Source organism: Ctenopharyngodon idella, chromosome 13 (genome assembly GCF_019924925.1).
Source record: "Ctenopharyngodon idella isolate HZGC_01 chromosome 13, HZGC01, whole genome shotgun sequence".
Taxonomy (NCBI): Eukaryota; Metazoa; Chordata; class Actinopteri; order Cypriniformes; family Xenocyprididae; genus Ctenopharyngodon; species Ctenopharyngodon idella.
In genome coordinates, this window is record NC_067232.1 from 3,118,007 (window position 1) to 3,144,120 (window position 26,114).

Here is a 26,114-nt window from a genome sequence, read left to right on the forward strand (position 1 = left end):
GACAATGTGCATTTCCAAGCCATTCTATCTTGTTTTCCCTGAAAGGTCAAATACAGTGCCACTTGAAAGTTTGTGAACCCCTTGCAGAATCTGTGAAAAATTTTAACAAAATAAAAGATAATACAAAATGCATGTTATTTTTTTATTTAGTACTGTCCTGATTAAGATATTTTACATAAAAGATGTTTACATATAATTCACAAAACCAAAAATAGCTGAATTTAATAAAATGACCCCGTTCAAAAGTTTGTGAACCATTGATTCTTAATACTGTGTGTGTTTACCTGGATGATCTACGACTGTTTTTTTGTTTTGTGATGGTTGTTCATGAGTCTCTTGTTTGTCCTGAGCAGTTAAACTGAGCTCTGTTCTTCAGAAAAAATCCTCCTGGTCCTGCAGATTTTTCAGATTTCCAGCATGTTTTGCATATTTGAACCCTTTCCAGCAGTGACTGTATGATTTTGAGATCCATCTTTTCACACTGAGGACAACTGAGGGACTCAAACACAACTATTAAAAAAGTTTCAAACATTCACTGATGCTTCAGAAGGAAGCACGATGCATTAAGAGTCAGGGGTGAAAACGTTTGAACAGGATGAAGATGTCCACATTTTTCTTATTTTGTTTAAATATCAATTTTCTTCATTTAGTACTGCCCTTTGAAAGCAACAGAAGATACCTACATGTTTCCCGAAGACAAATTAAGTACAATTTACCTTGATCTTCAAATTCAAAAAGTTTTCACCCCCCGGCTCTTGATGCATCGTGTTTCCTTCTGGAGCATCAGTGAATGTTTGAACCTTTTTTAATAGTTGTGTTTGAGTTCCTCAGTTGTCCTCAGTGTGAAAAGATGGATCTCAAAATCATACAATCACTGCTGTAAAGGGTTCAAATATGCAATAAATGCTTGAAATCTGAAGAATCTGCAGGACCTGGAGGATTTTTCTGAAGAACGCTGGGCAATTTAACTGCTCAGAACAAACAAGGGACTCATGAACAACCATCACAAAAAAACAAAAAAAAAAACAGTCGTAGATCATCCAGGTAACCACACGCAGTATTAGGAATCAATGGTTCACAAACTTTTGAATGGGGTCATTTTAATAAATTCAGCTATTTTTTTTGTCTTGTGAATTATATGTAAACATCTTTTATGTAAAATATCTTACTCAGGACAGTACTAAATAAACAATAACATGCATTTTGTATTCTCTCTTTTATTTTGTTAACATTTTTCACATTTTCACAGATTCTGCAAGGGGTTCACAAACTTTCAAGTGGCACTGTATCTGTGCAGTAGTTACACACAGCAGCTGACTGAGAAAGAAATACAAAAACTACAACATTGTTTTTTCCACCCCAATATAATTTATTGTAGTAAAACAAAAGATCTACTTGTTTAAAAAAAAATATATATATATATATAAGCATACAAATAAAAACCTGACCATCAGTCTGCACTGCAATGAATTGTTACATTGATGTAAAAGCACATCTAGCTTTTAACTGATATTTGACAACTAAATGAAGTTAAACAAGTCCGCAGGGGTGCCCAATCCTGTTCCTGCAGACTTCAGATCCAACCCTGATCCAACACACCTGTGTGGATTATCAAGTGCTCCTGAAGATCTTAATTAGCTGGTTCGGTTGTGTTTGATCAGAGTTGGAGCTGAATTTTGTAGGAAGGAAGATCTCTAAGAACAGGACTGGGCACCCCGGGTATAAACATTGTGTACAGGTGACGTCCTTGCATGACATTTAGCAAGCCTGCGTTACAACAGTCTCCTCTGTGGCCAGCTTCAGCTATGCTTCTAGTCGCGTGGTTTGGTAGCAAAGGTGAGGTATCCAGTGTGTCCAGCCATTTCTCTTGGCGGTGTGGCAGTCTTGCAGATTACAGAGGTGTTCCCAGTGTTTGGGACTTCCTCTTGACTAAGATCTGAAGCCATCTGTGTGCTGCTCGTACAGCCCTCCTCTGGTCCGAAGTCTGGTAAGGGCAGAGTGACAGAACGAACGTCATGGACCCGCAGCAGAACCTCCAGTGTGCAGATCTCCTCAAAGCCATGGTTCAATAAAGCCTCACAAGTCCTCTGGACCTGCTCTATACATGGTGAGAAGGAACAGAGACGACCTCCTGAAGAAAGTCAAGAAGAGAAGATGTGAGCTTTTTTTAGTATTATTAGCATTCATACTAAAGCCCAAATTACACTATTTTTTTTATATACCTTTTCAATGCAAAAAAGGTTCTTTATACTGGAAAAAGGGTTCTTTAGATTATAAAATGTTTTTCATACTAAGAAAAAAATATTCTTTTTAAGAAATATTTCACTGAATTCTCTGCAAAAAACACATTTTGGAACTTATTTTTTAAGAGTGTATACTTTTTGACAAACACTAGCATATACGCACAGTCAAACGCATTGCCTTTCAAAGTATACTTCATTTATTATCACAAACACAGCTGCTTACACTAGAAAGTGTCTGCGCTATTTCTCTCCTGAAGTTATGAGAGATAAAAATGTCTTCCTACTTGTATAAACTACAGTTGCGTTTCTTTCTTAAATCACTCATACAAGCGCTGGTCAACACAAATGTTGATTGTTGTTCCGTCTCTTCTGTAAAACAACAGACTGGGAACAGTGTTGCCAACTTGCGGACAAACTAATTAATGCAAAAAAAAAAAAAAAAAAAATTCAACGCATGCACAATCTAAGTGTACAGGTACAGAATACGCACCATACATATATCCTAGGCTAGCGTACATGCAAAAACCAAAAGCTTTCATACTTTTGTAGATTCATACTTAACTAAGGTGTAAACATAGTATTAAACTATTATTTTGAAAATTCCAAGAAACTGCTCTTTTATATGACTGATATTTGGATCTCTGTGACACAAACCAAGTCTATCTTCAAGTTTGCATCTGTTTTTTATCAAACCACTGAGCAGATATGCAAGTCTCCAACACTTGTGTTACACTCTGTGCAAACATGAATAGCCGTTTATTAGTATCTTAAATTAATCTCCATTTTCGAAAGCAACAAGCGTTACTATTTGTAAAAACTTATCAAATACCAGGCAAGTTCACACATGTGGCTGACGTAAAATCAAATCTGAAACTTGAAATAGGCAACCTGAAACAGGAACATTTTTGTTCAGTGCTTTTTAAAGAAATGGCCATGTGACCTTGACCATGTTCCTGAGTAGATTCAAAAAATTCATGCAGTAATTATTGCTGTAAACTGAGGGGCAGTCCCAGAAAGAATGCGTGATATTTTACACATTTTCTGCACTAATTTCAGGTGTAAGTCAGCAGAATCCTGTGTAGTGGATGTAAAGCTGAAGTGTGTCACTAGGGGCATCAAACAGAAATGCAAAACAGATTACTCTCTTAAACACTCCACCTAACTGCCATTGTAGGTATCCCCCCACCCCCAAAAAAAACTAAATCATAATTGGCTGAGTCCATAGTTACATCACACCCTCTCACACCAAATAAAGCAGCGCTTTCAGCAATTTCTGTGGATGCAGATTTCATGCAATCCTGCTAAGAATAATCAGGAAGTGATGTCGTAATGAATATGGTTCCTCAATAGGCTTACTGAAAACAACCAATAACTCACTAAGCCGTTAAGAGTTAGAGAGCAGTCGACATGCATATGTTTGCATATTCTTGTCTTACTGTTAAACGGTCTCATAATAACAAGATAAACAGAGGAAGGGTGGTCAAGTGTTTGAAACAGCAATTCTCTTCCACTCCTTTGCCATCTTTCTCCACTAACACGAATGGAGGGAATTTGGGCTAAAGGTGGTATTACTAACATGCACAAGAATAGCCACTGCAGATCAGAGTAAGAAGATAGACAGGGTGCTGTGAGGAGAGGAGTATATTGAGGAAGAGAACTCAATGGGTGTAGTTTACTCTTTGAATCTATCTTTAGATTCAATCCAATCACATTCACTTAATCCAGCATGAGCCCATCCATGACTCTCAACATTCATTATAGAACTACACTGAATGGAAACCACTGTGGGAAAGCAATGTAGGACTGTCTCAGTCTCTCTCTTGAGCCTGACAGTTCTCACAGGAGATGCATCAGGGACATAAAGTCACTTGACAAATTGATTAAAACAATGAAATGGTGCCCAAACAAAATACTTCTATAAAACAAATAGTTCAGGTCCTCAATGCTGATTGTTAGCATTGAGTCACAGTAACCGTTGCGATTCAAAACCCTGTTGACCACTGTACGTCGTTCCTAAAGGTACCTTTTATCCATTAGTATTATAGTTCACAATAAAGCCCCCAAACCAGTTCAGTGGAAACTCCACCCCACAACAAATTCAAAAGATTTCATTGGTCATGTCAATAACATGCTGTTTGCCTACACCAAACACTAATCGCTTACCCCACCCTTCACCCTAACCAATGAAATTAGCTGCAGGGTGCAGGTTTCTACTGAACTGGTTTGGGACGGGGTGGGGGGGAAATCATGCGCTGTTTACTGCCTTCATAGGCTGCTGGGCACTGAAGAGCCAAAACATTATGACCTGTCACAGGTGAAGCGAATATGAATAAACATTAATTGATCATCTCCTAACAAGGCCACATATTAAAGTTCTGGGTAGATCAGATAATCAGTTATTGTTATCAATGTGTTGGATGCAGGAGAAATGGGCAGGAACAAAAATCTGAGCAACTTTGACAAAGGCCAAATTGTTATGGCAAGACGACTGGTCAGAGCATCTCTGAAACGGTGAGGCTTGTGGGTTGCTCCCGGTCAGCAGCGGTGAGAATTTACTAACAGTGGTCCAAGGAGGGACAAACCACAACAAGGTGACAGGGTGTTGGGCGCTCAAGGCTCATCGATGCACGAGGGCAACAAAGGCTATCCCGTCTGATCCAGGCCAACAAAAGGTCTACTGTGGCACAAGTCACACAAAAATATAATGTTGGTTATGAGAGCAATGTGTCAACAAACAGTGCATCGCACTCTGTTGCGTATGGGGCTGCCTAGTCTCAGCCTCAGACGTCACGCCCACGGACCGTTGGCTGAACGTCTTATTCATATGGCACACTTATCTGGAAACACTTCAGCAGTATTCAAGGTCGTCATCTGGTTGGTTGAATTCTACAGGATGTCCGGGAGATGTGTGTGTTGCATTCTTTAATGATCCCCTTGGAAACAAATGCTGTGACGCAAAACCTCCTCGTAGAAGAAGAACGGCGTCATGTTTACAACTGTGACAACGAGCGCTTACCAAGATCAAATAAACGCGGCTCCATTGTTGCGGTAAACTTACACAATGTTCTTGAATGAATAATTTATAGATGCACTCTGGTCTGTTATTGTTGGTACATCGACTTTCATTTTCACGCCCCTAAACCTGACGTGGAACAAAACGAACTCTGACTGGTTGCTTTACATGTCAGTCAAACGTCCTCTTGGGTGGTCCTTGGCCAATGAAAGCTGCGTTAGAGTCCAGACCTTCTGCCGTCAGTCTGAAGGTCTGGCTACGTGAGACTAGGGGCTGCCTAGCCACAGACTAATCAGAGAGCCTATGATGACCCCTGTCCTCCATCAAAGTGCCTACAATGGGCGCGTGAGGGACGGAACTGGACCTTGGAGTAGTGGAAAATGGCTGCCTGGTCCAACAAGTCTCACTTCCTTCTACATCACGTGGCCGGCCGTGTATGTGTGCGCCAACTACCTGGGGAAGTGATGGCACAATGACAAGCCGGTGGAGGGGGTGTGATCCTCTGGGCAATGTTCTGCTGGGAAACCCTGGGTCCATCCATTCATGTGGATGTAAATTTGACACGTGCCACCTGCCTAAACATTATCATGAAGAGGTGTACCTGGTCTGCAACAATGATGTTCCCTGGTGGAAGTGGCCTCTTCTTTCTGCAAGTGTGTGGCACCCTGCCACTGCACATATTGTTCAGGAATGGTTTGAAGAACATGATGAAGTGTTCAAAGTGTTGCCCTGGCCTCCAAATTCCCCAAATCTCAATCCAATTGAGCATCTGTGGGATGTTCTGGACCAACAAGTTCAATCCACAGCGGCTCCACCTCGCAACCTACATGACTTGAAGGATCTGCTGTTAACTTCTTGGTGCCAGATACCACAGGACACCTTCAGGGGCCTTGTAGAGTCCAACCCTCGGCGGGTTGCACTGTTTTGACAGCACGTGGAGGACTAACAACATATTAGGCAGGTGGTCATAATGTTTTGGCTCAGCGTTGTATATGATCAATGATTTGAAACACTTATAGGCAACCCAAATAGCACTCCTCACACAAAGCGCACCTATCTTAAGGCTGGAATACACTACACAGCTTTTAAAAGCTGAACAGTATCATACACTTGACTTCACAGAAAATCTGTCCATCATACTCAACAACTAAGCACTACCAGACTTTCAAGTCGTCCCAAAAAAAAAAAAAAAAAAAAAAAAAAAAAACCCAACAAACTCTGAAACATGTGCCTCGTTGCTAGGAGATGCATGACCAATGGAAACAATGTGCATTCTAAAATCGACTCAAAATGTTAAACACACTCAAAGAAATTTGTAACTATTTTTCGTTTTGCCGAATGGGTGGCAAATTCGTAGAATCTCATTCATACATTTTTGAATAATCTGCTTACGCCCCACTAAAGGTTTAGGGGTGGACCTTAGTTTTTTTCCCCTAAAAATTGTACACTTTCATATAAATGAAATCGAAGTCTGTGCCCATCATAAACTATGTGATTTCTATGAAATTCATCAACTAAATGCCTAAAGGCTGCTGAACAGCTTTGGACTTTTGGCAACTAGTGTCTACTCCAGACTGGGCAAAATTCAGGGAATCAGGGCAAAATTATTTGGATTTTAGATGGATTAGATTTATTGGAAGGTATTGATTGGAAAATCTCAAACATGTTTAATAGTTTGAGCTGATTTTAGAACACATTATTTTCATTGGTCATGCATCTCCTAGCAATGAAGTGCATGTTTCCACATAAGTTTGTTTTGTTCAGGACAACTTAAAAAGTGTGGTAGCGTGTGATCCTCAGTTGGTTCGTGCATGATGGCCAATTTTTCTCTGTAACCATTTATGTCGTCGTCAAGTAGAGAGAGAGAGAGAGAGAGAGAAGTTGATTGTGTAATTCCATTGACAAATAAGGCCTTTGCATAAAAACGCAGTCATAAACAGACATCAGGTCTCCTGGCAACCAGGCTCAACAGGTCTCCTGGCAACAGGGGCCCGGGTAAGAAAAGAGTCACACCAACAGCTCGAATTCTCTGAGCACTTAAACCAGAGAACAAAACTGAAAGGCCAAAAATGGGAAGAAATAAAGAATCAGTTCAAATCACTACACACTGATTGTTGCATCATAGTAATAAGATGCACATGTTGTGAGAAACATGTTACTAGTCAAGGACAACTGGCTTGGAGTTTACCAAAGATTCATAGTGAAAATTTCATAGTTTCTGCACTGAAAACTCCTAATAAGTATTGCACAAGTCAGTCCATTTTTCTAAAGAAACAGAAAGAGGCCAGCAAATGTATGAGAATTCCAGAGCCTTGCCCATGCTCACTGAAGTCTCACCGCCTGCCCCTTTATGGTCATTACCCTGGCAGCAAAAACATCTTGCAATTGTGTATATTACAAATCAAAGTCTCTGGGGGGGTGGGTGTAACGTAGTGCACTGCAGCAATTCCACAATTATGAGACAGAGACTCCAATAAACATTTCCTCCAGGAGATCTTCTCTAATCTTATACTCCGCCAAGGCAGATCTTTACACGCATGTAGACAAATGAAATGCATTTTGGTAGTTGATATGAAATTGTCAGCAATTGTCTTACTATGTGACGTTACTTCAACCAAATTTTTTTAAATTAATTGATTTATCTTGTAAAATTATTATTAATGACTTCATTTTACTTATAAAAAAAAAGAAAAGAAAAAACTATGAAAATTAAAACTAAAAAATATGGTCACTGTCAACTTCCCATTTGTCAAATGTATTAAATCACAGAACCTGCTGGAAAAAAAAAAAAACATCTAAGCTTCAACCTTTACTAAGACAGGAAAGTGATAGGTTAAAAGCCAAGGGCTATGCTTTTTTTATGAAAATTCCTTTTTCAATATACTACTGATACATGGGAATAATTCATACCAAAGGACTGCTGACCCCTTACTGAGACACTGACTAGTCTGGGCCTGCCCAGTAGGGCAAAGTGGGTAGCAGTTCCCATGGAAACAGTCTCTTGCCAAGCGGTTAGGTCACTTCTGAAGAAACCATTTCTGACACGGCCACTCGATAAAAAAAACAAAACAAATAGTGTTCCAACAGACTGATCAGAAAAACCACAGACAACTATGAATGCTGTTCAAGCTGGGCAAACTCAAGTCAAAGTCTTCATGATTAATTAAAGTTACTGGTGTGACATCATTTTGGCACAAAACTAAGATGTAATTATGGAGAATAATAGGCCTCTGCCTATGATTCATAGAAGATGCCTCCATAACTGAGATGAAAAACTACACAAAAGAATTAAAACAAAATTCACAATTTAAGAATTATGAATCTCACCCAAAACCTCCCATTCCATGGAGGTTATTTGGGCATTTCATTGAGGTTAATGGCAGATGAAGGAAGTTTTTAGGCGTATATTAGGGTGCGTTCACACTTGGCATGTTTGGTTCGATTAAAACGAACCCTGGTGCGATTACTCTGTTAGTATGCACATTGTTTCCATTGGTCATGCATCTCTTAGCAACGAGGCGCATGTTTCGGCATGTTTTGGAATGACTTGAAAGTCTGGTAGTCCTCAGTTGTTGAGTATGATGGACAGATTTTCTGTGAAGTCAAGTGTATGATACTGTTCATATGAACATATGTGAACGCAGCCCTGGTGCACACCAAACAAGCGGACCGAGACCGCTGAAAAGATGGGTCTCGGTCCGCTTCCAAACGAACTCTGGTGCGGTTCGAATGATATATGAACGCAACAAGAACCAAAGACATGTAAACAAACCAAAAACAGGAAGATGAGACCCTAAAAAGGACAGAATCCTCACGCATACGTTTTTTTCTCGTCATAGTCGTGAGTTTGCCCATCACAGGCATCAGACACAGCAGATCGTTTGTGTGTGTGACGGATGGATTCCCGCCGCTGTTTTGACTCCTTTACACATTTTATAAGCTCTTCACGAGTTCCCAGCTGGCCATCACATGCAGGCTATGCACACAAAACGAGTGCATTTACCTCAATACACAGCATTGTTTTGGATGTTCGGTACGTTCCGTCTCAAAATAGGCAATATGTCATAAAATCCGACCAATCAGGTTGTGAATGTATCCCTATGCCTTTAGGTTTGGTGATAAAATTGCCAATCTGAACTCTAATCGGACCAGGACTAAATGTTTTTTTTTTTTTTTTTGGTCCGGACCAAATGAACCAAACGAACCGAACAACAAGTGTGAATGCACCCTTACACACTGCAACTTTTTTTTGTTTTTTTTTGGAAAATATCCCTTGATTTTACTATGGTATTCTTAAAAGTTCCTTGGTTATCCAGGATCATACCATGGTATATACTGTATATTAAAAATAAAAATAAGTATGTATATTGATAATTTTAAAACAGCACCATTTATGTGCCTGCAACGTTTTTATGTTCTTAAAGGTCACTGTAGTATTAAGTAGCATTTACTCTATATCTTGTGATTTGAAGACTCATTTTAGTGGCTTCATACATTAAGAATAAGTCATGGCGACGGAAAACCACGTCATTTAGCATTATTATGGTAATGTCTCATTAGTTATTTCAGTTATGTACTCTTACCCTTGCGTTTCAAGGCCCTCTTGGCATGTGTGACTGCCTCCCACGGAGAAGGGATGTCTAAAAAGACTGCATCGGCTACACCTGTGATGCCAAAGCCCTCTGCACACACATCCTGGTTTCTAACAGTAACCAGGTGAGACACCTTGTGCTCCTTAAACTCCTGGATGGCCTTCTCAGCTCGCTGAGCGTGGAACTCTACTGTGTGCAGGTGGCCGGTGGGAGCAATGGTCCGCAAAATGGAGTGAGACAGAGAGCCGCTGCCTGTACCTGGAAAACAGACACAAAATCTTCTGTTATAACAAGCCCACCACTGGGAAAAAGTGGTCCGAGTTTGAGATTATAAAATTGTTATTAATGAATTACACTTTTTTTTCCGAAATACAAGTTTGAGACACTCTGAATATCAAAATCTGGTCGTATTCCAATTATGCAAGTATAAATGTAAACACATTCACCTCATTGCCATAACCACATTAAAGGGACAGTGAATAGCGACCAGACAGGAAATGAAGATCTTTTTAATGAAACCTGAGAGATTTCTGTCCCACCACTAAAAGTCTATTCCACCAAAACTTTCAAGCTTCAAAAAGTTCATAATAAAGAGGTCATAAAAGTAGTCCATATGAATCGAGCTGTTTAATCCAGATTTTTAAAGAGATATGATATGATGAACAGATTTAATTAGGCTTTTATTCACATATAAACATTGATCAACACACATACATGGAGCACATCAAATATGCTAAACGGAAGCTCAAACGCACTTGCTTGACGCACAAGAACAAACCTGACTGGTTCCCGCGTATCGTGTAAATACGCTTGAGCTCCTGTTTACCATATTTGATGTGCTCTATGTATGTGTGTTGTTTAGTTTTTATGTGAATAAACGCCTAATAACTTTTACAATGTTTTTATGAACTTTTTGGCCACGTTCACACAGCAGCAGAATACGGTCATCAGCCCAGTATTTGAGTCCTTAATATGGTTACGTTCACAAGCAGTACGGTTATTTATGGGAGTGAAAACCGCATACTATAACCGAACTCACACCCGTAAATTTTCAGGACTCACAACTGCATTCTCAGAAATTCCACGCTGTGCGAACGGAACAGGACAATACAACTAGTTGTCTGTCGTGTCACACAGTGCGAGGGAGCCGCTCTGCTAAGATGTTTTGTGTGTGGTTTCGCTTTCGGTAACTTACAGCAACAGAGATATGAGTTGTGCGTCATCTTAAGGTGTTAGATCCAGTCACTGTTCTCCACCAGAGCGGCTCCCGTCAGTTTTGTGTTTCTTTTCGAAATTCAAACGCCGTGTCATGCGCGAGACTTCGCAAATGACGTGACACGCGAATGCAACAGTTAAAGACTCCATCTAGCGTGTGTTTACGTTGATGCTGCTGTTGGTTAATGAAGTTTGAATGGATGAACTCGCAGTTCAATTGGTCTCTTGTCATGTCAAAAGTGATGAGACTTTTATGGACATCGCCATTTTTAATATTACATTGGTCACTGTCGTTATGGTTACTAGTAAGAGAATACGGGCTTGACTCTCGCTGCACGTTCATACAAACAGTGTTCCAGACGCTACTGTAAGCTGCTGTGTGAACGGGACATTTCGAGACTCACACCTGTAAGTAAATGCGGTTGTCAATCCCAAAAACTGACAGTGTGAACGTGGCCTTTGATGCAACAAATTTTGGTTGCATGGACTTTCAATTGAGAGACAAATCTCTACAAAAATCTCTAACAAAATGTATGGGTTTGGAACAACATGAGAGTGAGTAAAGGATGGCAGAATTTTGGGTGAAATATTCTATTGGTTAAACCAATATTTCCGTTTCTAGAATAAGACAACTGGCATGTGCCTGTATTAATCAAAATTTGGATCAGAATAAGAACCATAATAAACATTATTTAAATCTGGGCAAATGGCTATTCTGGGTGACTACATGTTTAATTGCTATTGTAATATTCCTGTACTGTATGCCTCTTTCAGAATAAAGTCTTAACCTTAATTAGAAAATTGTGTATGTAAATGTAGTCAAGACCCTCCTCAGGTCATACTAACTTTACATGCACAGGCATTCAGATTAATATTCAGATTAATAGGAGAATCTGCTCAATGTGTTAAAGCCAATACTAGGGACAAATAAGGTAATTTACAGAGGAACTGACAACACCATAGTGTCTTGCACAGTCTCATGACATTTTACAGTTCATTGCACTGTTGTGTGCTTTTGTCTATGACATGAATGAGAATTAATGAGTTGATTAAGTTGCTGTGCAGAAAAACATGCCCCATAATAAATGGCAAAAGCGAGCATCTCCAGTATTTCCACAAGAGAATAGCAGGAAAAGTACATGCATGTTTTAATTGAGTATTTGGACCACTAACATGTATACTGGAATAACAAAAAGAATCATATTAGGAGAAAATTGACCTTATTCAGAATAGAGTGTGCATATAAAAATGGTCACAGAGTTAAATAGTAATAATGTGTGGATGAACATGTACATTGTGATACACGTGCATGTGAACACGTTCTGGTATTAATGGCCCATCTTCCTCTTCAAGAACCCATTAGCATGCCTTTTGTTCTCATGGCAACAATAGGGTCAATGTTTGGTCTAAAGCGTCGCATTCAGATAGAACAGTGACTGACGTAAGAACGAGAGGCTCAGTAGGGGAGAAAGAACACACAGAATTATTCCAAAATAAATATCCGATAGCATCCTTAAATGATGAAAAACAAACTTCAGCCTGCACATGTGCCAATTCTGTGGCATAGTCACACTCACCTGAACACTGCACTGATATCTAAGTGTTATATGCTTGTCCAGCTCAATGAGTTTGGAGGGCACTGAGGACAGAGAAGAGTGTTTTGTGTGTGTGCACGCTCAACATCCGTTTAATGGATTCATTCAGAATACAAGAGGACCAACACGTTGAATGAGCCAAATTGAAAAGAGTTTTGTCTTCTCCTTATCACTGCCTAGCCTACTCTGCCCACTCCAATTAGTCCAGTCAATTTTATTTGTACAGCACTTTTCACAATACACCTTGTTTCAAACTAAAGCAGATTTACAGAAATCATGATGTTAATGTTTATAATATTTTAATATCTACATGCCTTCTAGTTGCATTTATAAGATTAGAGCTGGCCGATAATAGTTTAAGACCCACAGAAACCCAGTGTGTGTTTATATAAATGTGTATTATATTATATTATTTATTTTTTTAAAAGGGATGAGAGACTATTCGATTAGACAATACTGCTGCTGCTAGTCAACTTGGAAGTACTAGTTGTTTATTTATATATTTTTTGCACATTTAAAGGTGCAGTAAGCGATTTATGGTAAACGCTGTTGATATTTGAAATCACCAAAACAAACACGCCCCTACCCAAAGGATCACACCCCTATTTATGCCCCTGCTCCTACGTTCACGTACACACATGGCAGAATCTGCTGTGCCTGCCGCCCGAGGGTAAGTCATCAATAAGGAAAAGCAATTTGTGTTACTATGATAATTCAGGTCGAATGTCTAATTGTTATCTAGCTCCTCTACTCCTTCGATAGTAAAGTCATCCCTTCCATCCCCAAAAAGCTCCCTACATAACACGATAGTCCAAGTAACTAATATTTTACAAATGTGACAAGATTAAGGGGTTATAGCGATCACTTAAAGGGGAACCAAAATAAAAAACATATATTAGGGAGTATGTTATCTCACTTTTTCGGACACACACTTTTTTTTTTTTTTTTTTGCTGCTTGAAATGGTCAGTGTGGGAGGTTTAAATGTTCTAGGCTTATAATAATAATAATAATGCAAATGAACAAACAGGCGAAGGTGACACACGACAAGTATATTCGTGCAAAAGACAGCATATCTTAGTTCTGCGAAACACAGCAAAACCATTGTTACTCTCGTATATAGAAGAAATAAAGCAACCTCAGCATCCGTTTTCAGGCCTTCCCACCTTGGTAATGTTTAAATTACCATCATGTTAATGTTACATTTTAAAATGAATATATTATTTTTAAAACTGTATATCTGGGGCAGAAAACAAAACCACCCGCACTCGCAGTGGGTTCAGAGAAATGTTCACTTGGAAGATAAGCAAGGTGAGGGAGTATTTTGACAGCCTACAAACAACATTTCTGTTTTCTTCTATGTCATGCCAAACTAGCATATAATTAAGCTTGCTTATAGGCTTGTTATACTACCGGTTATGAGGGACAATACGGTATGAAATTTTATATTGGATTAAAGGAGGAACATGAAGAATTAAATTTACTTGACACTTGAACAGTTGCTATATCAACATCCTAACAAAGAGAATACGCTTAAATAATGTATAGTTGTCAGTACACGTCAAGCTTTTCTTGTGATTTTGCTGCCCATCATGTGTACAGATACTTTTCATTCACAAGAAGCGTGTTTAAAATCTGGACACGCAACTGGTTGCCGTGGTATCGAACAACAATACCTTAACGTGCTGACTTGTGTGACTACCTTTGAATATTTGAAGAAATGTGTTTGTAATAGACCAATGGGTTTGAACTTACTGGTCCTGTGCTGCCTATTGATTCAGCTGATTTGAATAAATATGTCTATAATATAATGGATAACGTTGCTTAAATGAACACTCAAGTTTAATATACAATGATCAAAATGCAAGGCAAGCACATCGCATGTATCTGACCTATTTTTGGCGGCATTCAGGGATTTGACTGTTCATAGATTAAAGGAATAGTTCACCCAAAAATGAAAATTCTGTCATCATTTACTCAAGTTGATCCAGACCTGTATGAATTTCCTTCTTCTGCTGAACACAAAAGATGATATTTTGAAGAATATGGGTGACCAAACAGTTGATGGGCCCCATTGACTTCCATAATATGGGGGAAAAAAAAAAAAAATACTGTAGAAGTCAATGGGGCCCATTAACTGTTGGGTTACTGACAAAATATCTTCTTTTGTGTTCAGCAGAAGGAAATTCATACATGTTTAGAACAACTTGAGGGTGAGTAAATGATGACAAGTTTCATTTTTGGGTGAACTATCCCAAAAATTTGAATATTTGAAATAGTCTATTTAATATTAATAAGATTAATAATCACATTAAACCATATTGTGATTCCTGTTTTTCTGTACCCAAATGTAAGACATCTTGAAATTATCATTAAGACTTTTCTTATACCGTGTAAGATATTTTTTGGCTTTAAATTTGAAAAAACTGAATTTAAAACTTTAAGACTTTTTAAGGACCTGCAGGGAACTTGATAAAGATTCAAGCTAACTGGAAACTACCACTATTTAATTGTGTTAAACACAGAAATTTCTCATTATTTTAAATGAAGCATCTGAACAGATCTTGCTTCACTCATATTTTTAGAATGAGCTGTGCAGTAGGATGGACATCAGTACACTGGAGAAAAGTGTGCTGCATATTATCAAAGTCCCAGGGGCGTAGCCATCATTTCAGAAGTGAGGGGGACAGAAATGTTGTCGCAATCATGCGTTTGTCTTCACGTTTCATCAGTCAATAAGTCTCTGCATTTTATTCAGCTGCTGCTACAGCGAATAGCTGAAATACTTCTACGAAACCCTTTTGGGCATTCTGCCTCCAGTATGAATGAAACATATATTACACGAGAGTGAGCTCTAATGTTTAGATATCCTCATTTTAGTTAAGAATAAAACAACAGGTCATGCAAAAAAGTGCAGGGGACGAATTTATGTTTTATTAAAAGTGTGGGGGACATATTCTACGCCCATGCAAAGTCCCTTTCAGACAAGTCATTTCACTCGGCGGCCATCTTTGAAACGCCTCTAGGGCATGCAAGTGCAGCTCCTATCTCTTTGAATGGGGAAACATCAAATTCTCCAAAGCTGTTTGCCAAGTTTTCGATTAAATTTCATATTTGAAATCATCAATGAAATCTGACAACAACTGTCTCATAAATTTTGTTTCTAAATGCTCGAATCATGACAAAAAAACAAAAAAAAAAACAACAGCTGTATTTTTCAGGCTGGATCAAGCTAATGCGCATGCACAGTCCTAAGTGTGCGTCTCTACAGGAAGCGCGCGTCTGACTGTTTCTATAGGAACCGGAGCTTCTAACGGCCGCTGCAGTAACGCGATGACTTTACCAATCGGCGATTGGCTCTTATTTAGAAGGCGGGACTTATTCCGCCATATTGCACATTGCACTTTCTCCCATATAAAACAATATGAGTGATGCGTCTTGTGTTATTCTAGAGTCTTTGATGTTATCTGACAAGCTAAGCTGTCTTTGAGACTTGTAAGAGTAGGGTTAGGAGTTACTTCAGTGCTAGGGCCTCGTCAGTCTGTAATATGGATCATTTTCACTGATCAAACCCCCATCAGCAAAATGATGAATATGAACAATGTCCTCCTGTGTATATATGACTTGAGTTCACCTGCTTGACACTTAAAAGACACTGAAAATCAAGCCAAGTATCTTCTTGCTAAAGCAAGGCTCAGATTGTATAGAAGATCTTTAGAAATTCAGACGCCCAAAAACCTTTGATGATTAAAAGACTCATTCTTACCTGACTCACAGACGACAGAGCCCGGTTTGAGGTCCAGCATCAGTGTGATGTTGGCAATATCTGTCGTGTAGAGGATCTGTGTTCGGTGGGGAAGGTTGACGGTCCACAGCTCTGGAGTGGGGTGCAGCACATAAACCCAACCACCCTTACTGCAAGTCACTTTGGAACCAAAGCGCTGTCCAATCAGGTCGCTGGAGTGGCGGATAACCCCATAGCGGGTCTGCGTCTGAGCTCCTGACTGAACTTTGACAGGCATCATGGAGTCATGACCCAGGAAGATAATGACGACATCCCCTTCTTGGATGAGCTCGGAGTATTCCACAAAACTCATGAGGTACAGCTGGGTTTCAGCTTCAATGAAAAGTGTGGCCTTGGATGATTAAATTATGCTGGTCTGCCATAAATGAAAACACATGAACACATTATTCTCATTAATAATTCTCATACATTCATATTTAAATTCCTTCATAGACTAAATTGAATATTTAGGATATTCTAACTTTTAATATTTGTGTTTATAAAAAAAAAATTGACTCAGACAATTATAACTTGCTTATGAACACAATTGTGTCTAACAGCATGGTAATAAAGAGCTAAGCTGTCATGCTTTTGGAATCCTATAATAATACACTAATTTCTGTACTTTTTGAGAGACAAACCAATGAATTAAAAACAATTAAATCCACTGTGCTGGCACTTTTTGGAGGATTATGTCTTATGGCCTTTGCTGGTTATTAAAAAAGACTAAAACAGACTCTGATTACCAATTGAATACCAATTAAAGGAATATTGTAAAGAAAACAGGTTTTTAAATATTTCAATTAGAGAAACATAAAAATAATAACATGCTTATTTATTTACATAATATATATATTTACACATTAAATATTATCCCTTTTTAAGCTAAAAGACGTTAAAAGAAATAAAATGAAGTAAAAAAAAATCTAATATTGCACGAAAAGAAAACTAATGAGTTTACAAATTGAGCTTTTATTGTTTTATCCAATATATTAAGATACATACACATACATTATAGCCTATAATCAAACAAAAACAAAACATAAGCATGTTATACGTAAACTACTCAAAATCCAGTCAGTGCGTATTTTGATTTAAAAAGTTGTAAACCGTTAGAGTGACCGTTAGTACAAACCTGACAGACCTGAACATTACCAGCATCTTCTGTGTTTAACAGCAGTCCTGAGACAGTTCAGAACAGCAAAAAAATGGGCCATATGTAAGTTAATCTGTTAATAATGCACTTACGGATATCTGTGAAAATTTCTATTACTTTATGTATCAGATTCAGCAAGGTCATTGTCTTTAATGACGGGACGAACGGGAGAAGCGGAATCGCTAACAGCGACTTCGATTATCTGAGAGCACATAATGAATGACACGGTTTCATTACAAACCATCGATTATTTAAACATATAAATCTTTTTAAAAAGTCGTGTTTACATGAGGGCTACACTGAATGTGAAATAACACTTTTTAAAGAGAGCATTCATTACATCGAGAGCAAACTGAAGTGTTTTTCAAAGTGTAAACACAGTATACATTCATTGCAGGAAAGGAAACTCGTGACATGCCTGAACGAACGTACATCGTTCGACATAAAGATATGTTTAACCTAAAGAAGGACTCAAAAACTCACCGTTTCTGTAATTGTATATTTGTAAGAGAGCAGAAAGAAGGTACAGCACGTGTGTGCGACTAGTTTGCTTGATAAACCGCATGCACATGCAGACGCGGTCTACAAAGCGGCTCTTTAGCTCATGTGGATGGACTCAAACGCATGTGAACGCGTTGCCCGCCACATACAAATCTACAACTTGTCGCAAAACGTCAACTTCTCACGACACAACCAGTCTCAGGAAAATGATGTAAGAGTATTTTAAAGGAACAGTATCTGTTGCATAAACGTCAAGATAAAATGTAGATATTTGCGTGGTGGTTTAGATTCACCAGGATGGTGTTTCCTAGCCCACAACCCTAGTCATAAGGCTAAAGTATCATTTCAAACCAGAAATGTTACTGTTAAGTCAGATTGTGTATATCATTTTAGCATTATAATGCATATTAAAGTCAAATTTAAGCAAAAACAATCAATGCTGTGGGTCTCACAAAGCAACATATTCCGAGTGTCATCCACACAAATGTATAAGACTTGCACACATTATACATTATGTTGTTTTCTTTTTAAAAATAAATCTATTACATATTAATTTATTGACATTCCCAATCCCAATATAAGTCGTTTTTGGGTTTTTTTTTACACAGGTTTAATCATGCAAAATCAAACACTTTCCAAGTCAACTACTACATGGGAATCACCTGACCAGGATATAAATTAGACATACATTTTTGCACATTTTATATATTACATATTTGTTGAGAGCAGTCAAACTATTCCAGACAAGTTCTTCCAATGGGATGAATGGACTGCAAATAGCAGCCAATAGGAGCGGCTTTCCTGTACTATAAAACAATCGCTCCATCATTATCTTGTGCTGGAGAACAGACAGACGCCACGTACAGTTCATACTCTACCGTAAAAATAGGGATCTTTGTCTCAGCCCAGTCTTCCTCTAGTTCTAGCAACCCACAACCCACGGTAAGGCTTCATTAAGAAGTTTTCATCTCTCTTGTTAAAGTAAGAGCTTAAGCAAGATCGCAATTTAATTTGTATTTGGAAAAAGTAACTACGCTATAAATGTCGCTTTTAAAAGGTTCTGAATGAGCCTTTTGAGTAAGACTTGCATTTTAGTGCATTGTGGAGGTCTTCTATCATGCTTTTTCTGAACATTTTAGGCTTCTTGTGAAAGAAAGCGGCTCATATTCAGACCATGACAGCTCAACCTTTCTTTCTTTAGTTGAAGTGGTGCCGTCCAGTGGACGCCCAGTTTAAGTCATCGATAGCATCATCGAAATGCGAAAGTTTGTGCATTTCAGTGACTAGATATAGACATGAATCATCTGACGAGAAGGAAATTACATTTACAGTCTGTTGAGATGGTTTCAACATATATATAACAAATCAGAAATTCATTTAAAAGAGTTTCAAATACCGATTTACAGGTACATAGACTTTTTAATAATTTTTTATCAGCATAAAAAGTAACAGTTCTTGGTTTATTTCCAGTCGGACATGACAAAAGTTACTTTCGGTTCATTTATAAACCAGATTAATTCTTTCTGTAACCCCTCCGACTGATTCGTTTTTGATTCACTATAAAGAATCATTCGGGCATCGTTCTTCACTGGCCGCGCTTTATGTATTTGATTCACTAAAAAGAATCGGTTCATACGAGTCATTCGTCACGCTATAGATTCATTTGAGACATTTTGGCACCGCTAAATAGTAGTGCAACATTTTACATTATATTTACAATTGTTACAAATTTTTACAGTATTTTTTAGTGAATATTTGTACAAATTATTTTATTATTTTACTACGACGTCTCTGTAGAAAAAGGGATTCCTAAGGTTTCCCACAGTATTTCTGTGTGGAACCATATTGGTCATATTCATCATTTGACTTTTTTTTTTTTTTTTTTTACTTTTGTAGAAATATAACACTAATCACGTGCATAAAAGTAGGTAGTATCTAGAACAGTTTCCATCTTGTATCGATACATGTTCAACTGTATGCATATTTCTCCATGAAAAGCCAAGTCTTTTTCCAGATTTATTCAAATGTCAGGATGGAGGTTAGTGTTGAACCTCTTGGCTTTATTTCACATTCAGTGTAACCACAGTTATTTTCCATCCCATTCCCACCGCGCTCAGAGAACAGCAGCCATGCCTTTTGGGAACAGTCACAACCAGTTGAAGATGAGCAACTCCTGTGAGCAGGAATACCCTGACCTCAGCAAGCACAACAACTATATGGCCAAGGTCCTCACGCCAGCGCTGTATGAGAAGTTGCGCTCCAAACAGACACCCAGCGGGTTTACACTGGATGATGTAATCCAGACCGGGGTAGATAATCCAGGTAAAGACCCAAAGCAACTCAAAGTCCTCCAAAGACCACCTCTCGTGCGCTTTTTGAACATATGGGTGTATTGCAAGCTTTGACAATACAATTAGAAAGAAATGAAGTGTGATTATCATTGCGTATTAGACAGTGACCTTGCTGACTCCTTGTTTTAGTGCAGAGGGCATCTAATAAAACATTTCCTGTATAGATAAGACCAACCTGCCTGTGCAAAATTCAATGGCATAGAAAATACAATTCTAGCTGCCATATGCTGTATACAAGGCTATATGAAAGATTTGAAACAGGTCATGAACACAGAGTATTTGGTATGACAAATGGTGCTAACCCATTCAGAACACAACAGGTGACTTCGTCCTTCGGCAGCAGAATGTGGTATTTTTACACCCCATGTGTTGTTGTATTTATTTAGCAATGCTAAACTAGCCAGGCTGACCATCAAGCAGCGGCCAGCTGAGGAAGAGTATCCAGACCTCACAGAGCACAACAACCATATGGCCAAAGTCCTCACTCTGGACATGTACAAACGCCTCCGTCAGCGCTGCACACCCAACGGCTTCACCATAGATAACGTCATTCAGACTGGCGTAGATAATCCTGGTAAAAGAATATGCATAGTCTGTCAGGGCTCAGGGTCAGGGTTTAGATAGTCCTAATAGAAAGCACTTGATGTTTAGCATGGATTTTTTTTTTTGTGGTTAAAAGTGCCAGGCCTCTGAGGTGCATGGCTCATAATTTGTGTACATGGATCTGTTTCCAATCTCAGGCCACCCCTTCATTTTGACTGTGGGTTGTGTGGCTGGGGATGAGGAGACCTATGAGGTGTTTAAGGAGCTGCTGGACCCTATTATTCAGGACAGACATGGAGGATACAAGCCTACAGACAAACACAAGACTGACCTCAACCCCAGTAACCTCAAGGTATGAAGTTGAAGGGATAAATCACCCCAAAATAATTCTGACAATATTTACTCACCCTCATGTTATTCCAAACACACACACAAAAAAAGATGTTTTAAAGAATGTTTTTGTGCAAAACAACATTAGACCCCACTTACTTTCATTGATCATTGATACTGTGATACTGCTTATTCCAAAGATTAAAACTTTCTGCTCATGCAGGGTGGTGATGACCTGGACTCCAATTACGTGCTGAGCTCTCGTGTCAGAACAGGCAGGAGCATCCGTGGATTCTGTCTGCCGCCCCACTGCAGTCGTGGAGAGAGAAGAGCCGTTGAGAAGCTCTCTGTGGAAGGTACATCACTGCAGCGCCACATCGGTTTATTTGAAACATGAAAAGATGTGCTGCATCCCAATATGCTTACTATCCATCCTAAAATAGTATTTGAAATTATAATTAGTGTGTCCCAAACCGTAGTATGTCGAAATTAGTAACAGTTAAGGTACTTGGATGGTCTACTATTTGAGGTGGAAAGTCTATGCACACTTTAATGGATGTTATTGCCTACAACCCATTGAGCTTTGGAGGATTCGGTTCAGTCCAACTACATACCAGGGTTATTATAGTTAAATAAAACTAAAACTAAATAAAACGATAATTAAGTCAAGGTTTATATAAAGGGGTTTGAGTGATTTTTAATAATCATTATCTAACCTGATGAAAAATAATTTCTTCTGCAGCAACAGTGTGAACTTTTCTAAAAATATGTTTGGCCGTTTGCATCATGCAAAAACATGAGGAGAGTTTTCTGTATAAAAGACTCACGACTGACAGATCAACGTGATGCTTCTTTTCTCTCCAATATGGTAGGAAGAATTAAGTAGCGTAATTAACTGAAATATAGTGTGTATATGAGAATGTTAACTGTGAAAAGATGATTGACATGTGGGTTTACTGTGACCGGATGCATGTAACTGTGTGACAACGTGGTTCGATAAAGACACAGTTATGATGTAGTAGTACGTCCCAAATCTTCTGCTGCACACTCAAAAGTATGTACTTTTTCTTCACAAAGTACATACTTTTATAGCATAACATGGCGAATTGGGATACAGCACTTATTTTCCTGAAACTTGGTCATGTGTCTCCCTCTAGTGGTGATGAGTATCATCATGTGTGATTGGACCAAGATAAATACTCCTTTCTTAGACATTTTAGTCTGTACTCTATCATAATGTTTCTTTATTTTTATATAAGATGGTTACACTTTTTATTTTAAGGTGTCTTTGTTACACTGTAATTTTACATTGCAGAGTAATATTAAGTAACTACATGTACTTACTTTAGGATTAGGGTTTGGTTTGGTTTAGGGTTAATTGCATGTAAATTATGCATAATTTATAGTTTATTACTGGAGTAACTACATGTAACATATGTAACAATGACGCTGTAAAATAAAGTGTTACGATAAGATAACTCACAGATTTGTTGATCTGTCTGCTGTAGCTCTGGGTGCCCTGACTGGGGATCTCAAAGGAAAATACTACGCTCTGAAGAACATGACAGAGGCCGAGCAGCAGCAGCTCATTGATGACCATTTCCTGTTCGACAAGCCTGTATCTCCCCTGCTGCTGGCCTCAGGGATGGCTCGTGATTGGCCTGATGCCAGGGGCATCTGGTCAGTGTTCTGGACTGTCCTTAATGCACTGCTTGTGCTACTTTTGTTGAGGAGAACCTACTTCCTGTCAGCTTGTTCCAGATCCTACAGATACAGACAGCACCAGCAATCTTACACTAAAACCACACAGCATCAAATGTGCTGAGAAAATTGAAACAATTTTTGATAATTCCTAGAATTTATTCTAGTTCTACAGTTTAGATCACGGTCAGATACACTATTTCTTTTTCTTTTTGACCAGATACACTTTTCTGTATCCAGTTTTTATATTTATATATCAGACACCATACTCTGGCAGCGTTCTTTACTGGGAAAGCATTGCATTTTTGTGCTGGACTTCGAAGACATTCCCTCACTCATTTTCTCCTTGTCTCCAGGCACAATGATAACAAGACATTCCTTGTGTGGGTGAATGAGGAGGACCACCTGCGTGTCATCTCCATGCAGAAAGGTGGCAACATGAAAGAGGTCTTCACCCGTTTCTGCACAGGTCTCACTAAGGTATTACATCACTGTGATGCTACAAGTCATGCATGTGATCCTAAAGGCCCGTTCTCACCAGGAATGATAACTATATTAATGTTATTAGTGTTGTATTACACCGTGACTACACCGGACACAAGCAGCTCGACACAACGTGTCAAAAGACAATAGAACCCATTATAATCTATGATATTGCCTACACTGGATGCGGCACGGCGTGACTCAACGCGACAAATTCCCGTCAGTAAACGGATTCCTATTCTATTTCTGACGTAGTCCAAGTGCTTTCCAACAGTCGTCTTGTCGCATTCAATGTAGACAGCTTTTAGCTGTTGTGGCGCGACGCAAAAAAAGTTGCATCTGGTGTAGAGACGGTGTTAGTTAATCTGGATCAGGGGTGCATTTCCCGAAATTATTGTTGGTCAACTATGGTCGTAAGTCCCATTGAACTTTATTGGTAACGACGGAACTTGCGACCATAGTTCGCTTTGGGAAACGCACCCCAGAATGATCTGGATTTGGATCCTGCTATCCAGCATCAGGTAATCCATCTTACTTTTGTACCAGTTTTTCAAAGCAAAATTGTATTGGATCACCGTGATCCAGATACACACATTTTCATCTTACCAAATCTGGATTACTCCAGATATTAGCCCCTGAAATATTTCACTGCTTTCGTGTTCTCTCAGAAAAGTTTTGCGTAGCATTCACCCGAGAAACCTTGTTCACTCGCCAAGAAATTGACGGTTTAATCTCTAATGATTTTGCCAATGTAGTTTACAAACAGTAATAAAAAACATGAAAGGCTTAAAGTCCACTTCTAATTTATTGCTTTAACAGTTGTAACAAATTATTACATTGTTCTTGAAATCCACCCTTCTGCTGGGATCAGTACAATCCTGATTTTTTTTTTTTTTTTTTTTTTTTTTTTGGATCAAAGAGATCCCAATCTTACTAAAGTTTTGAACACCACAAACTGATGATTTGATCCAGATCAAAACCAAGATTGGATTTTGTAATCTAATCTGATTTCAAAATCTTTTTTTTTTTTTTTTTTTCTTTTTTCTTCTTCTTTTGAACAACCCATTTTCAAGATTTGCTCCAATCTGATAGCCGAAATCCGATCAGATTACTTTTGAACAACTGGCCTTTACTCAGAATAAAACCTGCTCCGGAGCAGGTTTAGCAGGTGATGAACACCGCTACAAACCAACCCATCATCTTCAATCCCAAAAACCAGTTTGTTCAAACTAAACTCAAACTTACCAGGATAACCGCTAAAACCGGCTTTGTGAAATAGGCCACATATCATTGCTCAGTGTCACTATTGTTATTTTTATGGTATGGACTTCCCTTTCCCTGTTCTCACAGAATTAGTACGATTATTAAAACTGGATTTAGCATCTTTTATTGAAATATTCTAATTACAGATATTTTAATTATCCTGAAAGTTCTTCCTCATAAATTTGCTTTATCTTGCAAATTAAATGATTTTAGATATTCAATAGCTTGAACAGAGCTGCAAAAAACACTGTTTGTTCTTTCAGATTGAGGAGTTGTTCAAAAACAAGGGTCACGCGTTCATGTGGAATGAGCACCTTGGCTACGTCCTCACCTGCCCATCCAACCTCGGCACAGGCCTGCGTGCAGGAGTGCATGTCAAACTGCCTAACCTCAGCAAGTACCGCCAGTTTGAAGAGGTCCTTAAGAGACTGAGGCTGCAGAAACGTGGAACAGGTAGGAACTGGAGAAAATTTAACAGCACATTACTATTACGGAGTATTGTGAACAGAAATACAGCGTGTAAACTGATGGCAATAAGAAAGTGGTGCCTCTGTTTATTAGGTGGTGTGGACACTGCAGCCGTGGGTGGTGTTTTTGACATCTCCAACGCTGACCGCCTGGGCTTCTCTGAGGTGGAGCTGATGCAGATGGTGGTGGATGGAGTCAAACTGCTGATAGAGATGGAGAAACGGCTGGAGAAAGGCCAGTCCATTGAGGACCTCATGCCTGCCCAAAAGTAGACTGCACTTCACACATTCTTCTCTCTCCACCTCCCCACACCTTTGTTAACTGATTAACTGAATGTTTGTTGACTTGTTCTTGAAAGACATGTTTTATTTAAGAGTCCTTTGTCTCTGCTCTGGTGAGTTCTTGTTACAAATACATATGTCTCAGGGCAAAACATGGATGAGAATATCTGAAAATAAAATTTGGCTCGTGTTCACCTGCTTTTTGTCTTTATTCCCTGTTCTGTCCTCTTGACAATTCCAGGGTTCCTACATTAATTTAACTTTTACCTGTTCAGTTTTACAGTTATTCATGATTTAAGAATTATTCAAGGATTTTTAGAAATTTTTTATAGAAATCACACTCAAAAACTGTAGTTTCTACCTAATGAGAACTGAAAACGATTAGAAATATATACATAACACAAGTGTGTGTGTATATACATATGATCACACTTTAAATTATGGTCCAATTCTAACTATTAACTACGACTTTTGCCTCAAACTCCTAATTACTGATTATTAATAGTTAATAAGGTAGTTAAGTTTAAGTATTGGGTAGGATTATGGGATGTAGAATATGATCATGCAGAATAAGGCATTAATACATGCTTTATAAGT

At 38.7% G+C, this 26,114-nt stretch overlaps 2 protein-coding genes across 2 annotated transcripts; one reads left to right on the forward strand and one right to left on the reverse strand.

Moving 5' to 3' along the window:
- Window positions 1-1,345: 1,345 nt before the first annotated feature.
- trmt61a (tRNA methyltransferase 61A) lies at window positions 1,346-18,258 on the reverse strand. The gene is made up of 4 exons (XM_051915930.1): window positions 18,080-18,258; window positions 16,423-16,816; window positions 9,840-10,106; window positions 1,346-2,131 (listed from the first exon to the last, which is right to left on the reverse strand). Exons 2-4 carry the CDS (start codon window positions 16,751-16,753, stop codon window positions 1,812-1,814), a joined length of 918 nt encoding a protein of 305 aa, XP_051771890.1. The 5' UTR covers window positions 16,754-16,816; window positions 18,080-18,258; the 3' UTR covers window positions 1,346-1,811.
- Window positions 18,259-18,829: 571 nt separating this feature from the next.
- Window positions 18,830-25,711, forward strand: ckba (creatine kinase, brain a). The gene is made up of 8 exons (XM_051915929.1): window positions 18,830-19,039; window positions 20,215-20,419; window positions 21,189-21,343; window positions 21,545-21,677; window positions 22,830-23,001; window positions 23,379-23,502; window positions 25,032-25,221; window positions 25,330-25,711. The coding sequence occupies exons 2-8, from the start codon at window positions 20,227-20,229 to the stop codon at window positions 25,506-25,508; spliced, it is 1,146 nt and encodes a 381-aa protein (XP_051771889.1). The 5' UTR covers window positions 18,830-19,039; window positions 20,215-20,226; the 3' UTR covers window positions 25,509-25,711.
- The last annotated feature ends 403 nt before the right edge of the window (window positions 25,712-26,114 follow it).